The following is a 10,114-nucleotide window of genomic DNA, read 5'->3' on the forward strand; positions in this document are numbered from 1 at the left end:
ATTATAGTGGAATTCTGTGGTATCGATACAGTAATTTATGATTTTTTGGTTATTTAACTGTATATATATATAAAACCTAAAAAAAATTACTTCGTTTCATATCCTCCATGTGTGATATTTTAAAAGGCTTAGCAACCTACATCAAGCAGCAATCAAGTACATATGTCATAACTAGAAGAGATAATTCTTTGTATTACTTCTTTATTTACTGTTCTATGTTTTAAGAAAAATATGTTTAAAAATTTATTTCTAAATGGTAATAATCTGTATACATATATAATGTATAATAATTGAAATGTGACTGTATTTCACAAAGTACCAGGACAGGTCACTTTGTAAAGACTAAAGGTCAGTTTTATATTATTGGATACAGTAACATGAGTACACATGTGCTGCATCATTGTAACCTCTGTATTGTTAGCCAGACATGGCTGAAAGGTCAATATAATAAAAATAATAAACAACTATTTTTAATTTTAAAATGAAAACTACTTTGCATGTTGGATAGGCAACATGTGAAAAGAAAAAAGGCATGAGAAAAACATTACTTAACAAACCTTAAGACTTAATAAAAAAAAAATTATATTTTGTGTTTGAAAGCATTGTAATGTTTACTGATAATCTGCCACATTTCATTAACATACACTTACTAATTTAAAAGTTATAGCATGAAAACTATAACAAGCACAAAATGATTATAAGTGCTGAAAGAGCCCGTGCTGAAAGAGTTATACAGAGATGAATGAGGTTTTCATTGTTATGCAATTTTAAAGCTCACATTGAACTTGTGAGATTTTATTGAAAATTATAAAAGTTTTGTTTGACATGTCCTATAATTGAGATGGTAGTGCTTTAAATGTAGTTGGGGTTTGTAAGTTTAAAATGAGTGATAGTAATCTCAGTCTTCTCATTCTGATATAACCCTTTTTTTTTTTTTTAATTTAACCTCACTTATGTGAAACACTTAAACTTGGAAAATCAAGTCAGAGTCTTTTGTTATTATCACTTAAGTTTAAAATTTTCTATTGCAGACTTTCATTTTAGGTTACCCTTCAAATATGTAAGGCTCTTAACAAAATGCATGCTCAAATTCTGTTTGGTTTCATTGTATTGGATGGAAGTTATTCATATCCCAGTGCAATTGCTTTAGAGAAAACTGTAGTTTATAACATTTGAGATAGCTTAGCCAATGATAAAGTGTATGTCTGATCTGATGGAAGATATTTATCTCCCAATACAACCAGTTTGGAGAAAACTAAGGTTATAATATTTGAGGTAGTTTGCTCAATTAAGGTGTATGTTTGATTAAATGGAAGTTGTTCTTCTCCCAATACAACCAGTTTGGAGAAAACTGAGGTTTATAATGTTTGATGTAGTTTGCTCAATTAAGGTGTATGTTTGATTAAATGGAAGTTGTTCTTCTCCCAATACAACCAGTTTGGAGAAAACTGAGGTTATAATGTTTGAGGTAGTTTGCTCAGTTAAGGTATATGTTTGATTAAATGGAAGTTGTTCTCCTCCCAATACAACCAGTTTGGAGAAAACTGAGGTTTATAATGTTTGAGGTAGGCTAGTTCAGCTAATTAAAGTCTATGTCTAATTTGATAGATGCTGTTCACCTTCCAGTATAAGCAGTTTAGTGATATATTAAGTTTATAACATTTGAGATAGTTCAGTGAGTTAAGGTGTATCTAATAAGTGAAGGTTTTTTACCTTCCAATAAAACCAATTTTATTACATTTGAGATATTTCGGTGGCTAAAACATATACCCAACTACTTGCCAGAGTCTTAAGTGTTTATACTCAATATAAAGTGATAATTCAGATCCTTGTTTGCTTTAAAACTTGAGTTTAGATATCCCTTCAGAAATGAAATTCAATTACACTGCGTTGATCTACTTAAGAATATTTATATAAAAAAATATGAATAACTGTTTGGGTAAAAAGAAACAACTGACTTTCACAATGAGCCCAAAATTGTCCAAGTAATGAAAGTGGATTGGTGTGGTTATTATATAAAACAAAAATTACACTAAAATCCTGGTGGGACTTGGTACTAAAGACACCACAAAACTCTTTGTGTATACTATTTTGGAAGCAAAAAAAGGTTTGCATCTCTTTACATAGGTGCATGAAAAAAAAACATGCTTAGGACTAATTTTACTTTGTTTTTTGGTAATCTTGAATAGCTAGCCCATTGAGATAATGATTGTTTGTTGAAGAATATTAAATTTTCTATTTAGGGGAATTTACACAACAGGTGTGAGTATTGTTGGTGGAGGAGTCAAAGCTCCACGCATTCGTACTAAAAACCTGGTCAGCATAATTTTCTGTGAAGCTGTAGCCATCTATGGCATTATCATGGCTATTGTACTTGTGAACCAGTTGGAGGTAAGTAATATTCTATGTTGAATGTTTTTTTATGAGTCGTAAGACAGAATTAATTTATCTATCTTTATACTGTACATAAAAAAAATGCATAGCACAGCCCAAGCAGCAGTGAACACTAGATAGTTCAAGAGGGTATAGTTGAACCCCAGTAATTTTTCTGCACCATTTATATTTAGCTTTGAAGGACACAAACCACAAACCTTATTTAACATAGAAAAAAAGGTGTTCTTAAAACATTAACTCTACAACATATTATATGAGTCAACCACAACTATTTAAATAATGAATGTAAGACATTTATTTTCATTCAAACAGTTGGTTATATTTGTTCTGTGTTCATTAACACACAAATCTTTTTTTTTAAACATGTCTATCCCAGGTTAACAAAATAAAGTATGGCAAGATCTAAAGAAATATATTTTCTCTCACTGTTATAGATAATTAACATTTAAAAAGATGTTGTCAGCAGATAAATATTTATGTAAATTGAAATCTACAAAGCACTGCTAGAAGTTTTGCTGTAATAACTTGAGGTACCTTTCTGTGTTATATCATCAATATCATTTCCCTAATGACATGACTTCTAGACACTCCCCAGTACTTTCAAGTGTGTTTGACACTGATCTTATGCATGACAAACAAGAAAGGCTCAAGTTCGAGTTGCATCTGTTTGATTTGAGTTTTAAATGTACTCTGACAGTATTTTATCATACTTTTCAGTCTCTTACAAAATTTAGTTTTCTTTAGTTTTCTAGAATAATTCCACATCCACATTGCAACTCTGGTATTTGGAATATCACTTAATGAGCATGTACAAAATATATGATTGAAACTTTGAATATTTTTGTTTTTGTATACATTTGCTGGTATTATTTTTGTAAATGTATGATGAGTGACATGGTGGTAGTCCTATGTTTTTGTTTGTCAAGTGAATTTGCCACTGTTATTTTTATAAAAGTATATTGAAAACTGTTATGATTTGGTTGTCGTCCTATGTTTTTGTTTGTCATGTGAATTTGCCATTTTGTTTTTGTAAAAGTATAATTAAATCTTTTATGACATGTCGATGAAATTACTTGAACCTAATGAAGTTAGGAGCACAAATCTTACCTTACCCGTAACCATGGTCACTTTCTCTTGCAACCTCAATTTTTTTTCCATTCTTTATTCAAGGTTTTGGTATTTATTCAAATGTAGACTATAATATGATAACCTGAAGGGTTTTTTTTTTTTGCTTTGTGTTTTTTCATTTTACAATTTACCAAGATTTTGAAAATGGGTTTATAAGCACATCACCTAAAAAAAAAAAGCATCAGTTATTCATGAGAAGAAACGGAAAAGGTGTATTTAGCAACACATGTTAAATATGTAAGTTTAGCAACCTAGTTCTGTGTTGTACAGTTCTTAGGTGTATTTTGCAGTTTACATTTGGGATGTCAGTCCAATAGATCTTACCTGGTTATATAGTAGTTGAAACAGTTGTTTGAAATGTATTTTAGTTTTCCTTTAAATGTGAGATAACAGATTTCATTTACATCAGAACTTGAGATTAAGAATTAGCATATATTGATATTAGGAAAGACACTTATTTTCATGCCCCAAGATACTTTAATAACTCATTTACAACTATGAATTGTATTTAATCCTGTTGTAGATAATTCCTCTCTCTTTCTCTTCTTTTTTAATTGCAGAAAATTATGTAGAATATTAATGTAAGAAAGCAAACAAACTTAGAAGTTACATAAGAATGCCTTTGAACTCAAAGATTTAAATAATAAACTCCTCATATTAGTGTAAAAACTGTGTGAGGTGGGCTTATATTTGTTTGTGTATTCTTTCGTTACAGTCAGTAAATCATTCTTGATCACGCTGTACCCACAATTACTTGCAATATTATGGTGTCATTCTTTACTTTATAAGTACTGTATATTTTTCTGTATGAAAATAATTGACCTCCTGTTGTTTGTATTGTTGTTGCAGAGTTATGACATCAAGAAAAGTGAAATTGATATTGACATGAAGGCTAGGAACTACATGTCTGGTAAAACTCTCTATTCTATTTTCTTACAGCACTGAGTAACGTAGTTAAATACATAATATTTAACATAACTTATCATCAGGTAGTATTAATAAACATAAGGCAAGATGATTTTGTTTGTGATCGCACAAAGGTTTTGTTGTTGTTGTTTTTTTTAATTATTTTCCATATTTGTAATTCCAAATTTGGTATATTTTTACAAAGTGAAATGCTTTTCATTGAAATAAACTTGAAACAAAATCACTTCTGACTTTTAACAGTAGTTATTAATATGTTTTACTAAAAAAAAATGGCCAATGCTTATTCTGGTATTTTGCTCAACAATGACTAAAGCTCAGTTTCATACTGTGTTTTCTATTCAGTTTGTAAACAGATTGATTATCCAGGATCTTTTGCCAAAAGAAAGCAATGATCTCCCCCCTACACACACAAATTATTAAATGTTAAAGATAACTGCTTCACAAGACCACCAGCAGAAAAAAATGTTAAAAGTGCATTTTGAATATAACAAATTCTGTCATGTATTACTGTGAATGAGTTTGAAGGTAAAACATCATCCTATGTAATCCTAAGATAATTGGAAAGGTAGCTGATCGTAAAGTCATTATGTCAAACACTATGCTAAACACAAAAAAGCCTAGAAAACTAGATTCAGATTTTGATTTTCTATAAATTCAGTGAACAGTGTAATGTACAAGGATATGGTTCTAATACAAGAAATATAAAATTTTATATAGATTAGGCATGTAAAAAGTTCAGTTATTAAGGAAATTGCCTGGAAAGCCCTAGAAAAAATTTTAACATAGTCAAGTTTCTTGGGAAAGCCCTAGAAAGCATCAGTAAATTAAACCTTTCTGCTTTCATCTATCATTTTAAATTTTCTCGTTCACAATCCATAACCAACTTATATGTATGAAATGTCACAGGGCAATTATAGCTACTTCCTAGAAACTGAATCTGCAATAAGTGATTAACTATCTGAATGTATTTGGTGTTATAATGACTCTGTACTAAAATTCTGACCAAGCATCTAATAATGAAACTTGAGTATAAAACAGAGATCATTCACAATTTTCACCATTTTCATGAGCATACACAATGTATGTGTTTCCAAGACCACCAACACTTCTGAAACATACAAATAAAACAAAATGTTTTTAAAAAGAGGTTATCAGACTGACATACAGAAAACAGTTAAGTTTACAAAAGTTCTTTGATTGCTTATCAGTAAGATTGAGGCTTAAAATATTAAAATCTAGGGTTCAATTCCCACAGTAGACACCTTAGAGATAGCCTATTGTGTAGGTAAATGTATGTGCAATGTTTTGGCTTTAGGCCGGCATCAGGCAGTTACCAACTGACTGACATACGATATGGCTGAATGATTTATTTTTCTTAAACACATCAATATGGTATTTATGTAAATAAGTGTATACTTGGAAAACCTGCAGTCTTAAAACAAAACTATTACCTCAGAGTTTTAATAAGTGTGTTGTAATGTTAACTTTATATTCTGTAATATGTTTTTAAAAAAATGACAAGTTTGTGAGACTTTATTTTTCTTCAGTTCTCATTACTATCCAGTTTAGAACATGGATGGTTCTTTGAAGTTATCACAATATCTCTTATTTTGATTTATTTTTCAGAGATTATATACAATTTCTTAATGAAAATGCTACGGATTATTGAGTTACTTTTCATGATTTTGGTCTATTCTGTTTTTACTTCTAATTCTATACCTTTTTTTTTCCTTTTATTAAAATTTTTATCTACTTTTGTTGTACGTTGCGGTGTAAGGTAGTATGTACTAAATACTTTGACATTTCATTCCTACTATAAAAAAATGAAACATTTTAATGTTATTTCTATGTGTATTTTCCAGGATATATCATGTTTGGTGCTGGTATGACTGTGGGGTTATCTAATCTTTTTTGTGGACTGTCAGTGGGTATTGTTGGATCTGGAGCTGCTTTAGCTGATGCTGCTAACCCTGTTCTCTTTGTAAAAATTCTGATTGTGGAGATTTTTGCAAGTGCAATAGGATTGTTTGGTCTTATTGTTGCCATCATTATGGTAAGTATACTTGGGTAATCAAAATGGTGAAAATATCACAGGGGAAATTGTGTGTTTGAAAACCCTGGTATGATGTGAAATATTTATGTATTTAATTTGCCGTCTGTTATCTCAATGGTTTGGTACTCTTAAGGAAATACTTGATAGTAAAATAAGGTAAATACAGATAGTATTTAGATTGACCATATCAAGGTTTAATGTGTCAAATTGTAATAGTAATATTTATTGTGGAACTTAGAAAATACACAAGTTTGTGTATATGATCAAAACCCAAAACATACTCCAATTTGAGTTGTATATTGAGGATTGGAATCCCATTGACTAGAGAAAAATGTTATGTTATTTAACCTCAGACTTAAATAATTTACCAACTATCCCCCTCCCAGTGGCTCAATGGTAAACTTGAGGGCTTATAACATAAAGATGAAATTTGGAGTTTGATTCTTCAGTGGGCTTAGCACAATAGTCCATTATGTAGCTTTGTGTATGATCTATCATAATTTTAACCTTAAGTGTAATTCAGTTAAGCTATCTTATTTTTAACATGTTAGAATTGTTTCTCACAAGTATGCATTGTTTTCTGTGTGTATTGTTTTTTTCCAAAACATTTAGTTTAGTTCTAAACATTTAGTTTAAAAAGTATTTACTTATTTTGAGTCATAAGTACATGTTTGTTGATTAGTACTAATTTTAAGTTTATTTTGTTTGAATCAGAATAATATCTTAATTGTTTTGTTTTTTCAGACTTCACAGGCTAAGATGGGAAAGTAAGGCATGAAAAAACATCTCTATGTATGCTAGCTGCTTAAAACCATTCCAGTCTCATAAATTGTGTATCAAGCATGTTTGAATATATGTAAATGTGTGTAGGATCCATTTATTTATGCTGCTGTTTCTTATGAAACAGACTTAGGTGTTGTGTAGGTACCTATTTGAAATTGTATGTATGAAAGTTGTTTTCATAAATACTTGCAGGATAATTTTTGTGGTAACAAATTTTTTGTTGATGGAGTTTACCGATCTCCATTAACATGCGATGACTTCATATTACAGCCTGTGGATTACATCATTTGTCCACTGGCTGCTACACTGATTAAATGTATTTATTTCCCTTGTTCATAGCTATAATGTAATATTGATAATGATATAGGACTACATTTGTATAAGAGAGAGAGTGTTGGGTTTTTCAATCATGAGTTGCTGTTAAAAAATCCAGTTTGGTTATCCTTGCCAACTTTCAGGTAAATGATCTAATTTTAAACTGTTAAAGAATCCACTTTGGCTAACCTTGTCAACTTTTAGTTAGCTGTTAAAGAATCCACTATGGCTAACCTTGTCAACTTTTAGTTAGCTGTTAAAGAATCCACTTTGGCTAACCTTATCAACTTTCAGGTAAATGATCTAATTTTAAACTGTTAAAGAATCCACTTTGGCTAACCTTGTCAACTTTTAGTTAGCTGTTAAAGAATCCAGTTTGGCCAATTTTTAAGTAAATGATCTAGTGTTAAAATACATGTTTTTAAGGTTTAAATTTTAATAAAATGATTCTTGGAAAACATACAATTGGAAATTAGGGGACATTATTTTATAACTTTCTAGTATAACCATGGAAATATAAACACATAATGGGTTGAAAGAAGACTATGGTATAGATGATATTTGTACAGAAATGTGGTTAAAGTTACGAAGAATAATTCTAGACGACAAATTTTAATTTATTTGTGGCTCAAAATTGTGTAATTCTAAAATGTAACATGTGATAAAACATTAAAATTTACTTAAATTCAGATACACTTAATGATCTATTAAATAGTTGTCTTACATCTACTGAATACACAGTTAATATTAAATTATCAGTATATATGTACTTTTACCTAATGTTTCTTGGTTTTCATATTTCATGTTAAATTTGTAAATCATGTGTTTTGAAACCTTTCATTCTTAAGGTTTCAAGCATAGGCTGCTGTAACCACTTCAGTAATTTTTTTTCCTCTGTTGTTATTATTTGAAATAATAAAATTACCTAGTTAATACTTGATATCTAGATTGTTCTGTGTGTGGCACTGTGGGATATACTATGTAGCTACACAGTATTTGTGACAATTTGCTGAACACCAATGAAATTTATTTTGAAAAACTAGAGTGACTATATTCTTAACCTAGAAATTATTATCTAAAAAAAAATGGTGAAATGAGTAGGAATATTAAATACTTTTTCGAAGGATATTGTATGTAAATTCATAAGATAAACACATGAGAAGTATTTCAGCAGGCTTCAGAAGGAATCAATGATAACCTTGTTAAAGATAAAAAGAGGTAAATATAAAATACGATGGACCAATCATGTTTGTTCGTCAAAATCAATCCACTTCACAAGCTCTAGAATGAATTGGTAATAACCATGTTAAAGATAAAAAAAGAAGCATGTATAAGATGTCAAAGGACCAATGATGTTTGTTCATCAAACCAAACTGCTTGTGGATGGTTTCTTTATTAACTTGACATTTCTTATCTGTATTTGAATCTGGAATTAGGAGATTAATATTTGGATTTAGTACTTATGTGCTTGATAAATATATAAACAGTGAAAATGTGGAGATTTGAACATGTCCCCCTCCCCTCCTCAAGGCTTAAGTGCAAATACCATTGTATAAACAGACACTACTCAAATAGTTGTTTATGGCCCCCCAGTGGTACAACAGTATGTCTGCAGACTTGCAACGCTAGAAACCGGGTGGGCAGAGCACAGATAGCCCATTGTGTAGCTTTGTGCTTAACTTCAAACAAACAATAGTTGTTTATGTAACTTTGTAACTTCTGTTGTGCTTGTAATAAACATATTAAAGTTTCACTTAAAAACAAGTGTGTGTGTTTAAAATCAGGTATGTTTGTTCAACTGTACATAATATTAATAGTATACTGCCATTCTGTTGTTGGTCTTAGGACGAAATAAGACATTCATTCTAGTTTGTGTGTGTGTGGCTCATTGTCAGAATTTAAAATAAAAATATATCTTTCCTTTTTGCCAGTTGTCAAATAGAAAGGCTTTTAGTTGTATTTCTTAATAGTATAAATATATACTATGTTGTTATTGGGCTTAGGATTCTTCTACAGTATGTGTCTGTGACTTGTTAGCGATAAATTCAACGATGAATAAACAGCATGCACTTCACTTGCTTTTAATATAATATATATACTCAGAACAAGTTAACGTATGTACAATAAATTCTTCAACACTAGATATTATGAACATATCATGAATAATATATATGTAGTTCTCTCCTTGTCAAATATCCACTTAGGCCTATTGAATTACCTTACAATTTCAGTTGACAAGACGAACTGTCTTCTTTATTTCTGTTGCACTAGTATTCTCTGTGATTCACTTAAAATTGTGGTGCGAGTTACTGTAATTGTTTGGTCTTCTTTCTTTTGAAGATTCTCTGTCCCTTTTGTCAAAGTGTACTCAGGCTGATTCGATTACTTTAGAACCACGCTTTGACGGAATAAAATTATTTTTATTATCTTCTTTTCTACTGTTAGTTTCACTCTTAACATATTAAACATTAGGTTTATCACATCTACAGCGCCAACTTTATCCTCTTTCTGGTA

General features: G+C 30.2%; 1 protein-coding gene across 1 annotated transcript in view; it reads left to right on the top strand.

Annotated features, from left to right (window-relative positions):
* Window positions 1-8,540, top strand: part of LOC106466710 (V-type proton ATPase 21 kDa proteolipid subunit-like) — a 27,724-nt gene extending 19,184 nt beyond the window's left edge. Inside the window, exons 4-7 of the mRNA XM_013927008.2 lie at window positions 2,244-2,391; window positions 4,372-4,432; window positions 6,312-6,502; window positions 7,247-8,540. Of these exons, the coding sequence (XP_013782462.1) occupies window positions 2,244-2,391; window positions 4,372-4,432; window positions 6,312-6,502; window positions 7,247-7,273 (427 nt within the window). The 3' untranslated portion in view covers window positions 7,274-8,540. The remainder of the gene's footprint in view (window positions 1-2,243; window positions 2,392-4,371; window positions 4,433-6,311; window positions 6,503-7,246) is intronic.
* Window positions 8,541-10,114: the final 1,574 nt, after the last annotated feature.

The sequence above is a fragment of the Limulus polyphemus genome, unplaced genomic scaffold (assembly GCF_000517525.1).
Source record: "Limulus polyphemus unplaced genomic scaffold, Limulus_polyphemus-2.1.2 Scaffold2354, whole genome shotgun sequence".
NCBI classification, from domain to species: domain Eukaryota; kingdom Metazoa; phylum Arthropoda; class Merostomata; order Xiphosura; family Limulidae; genus Limulus; species Limulus polyphemus.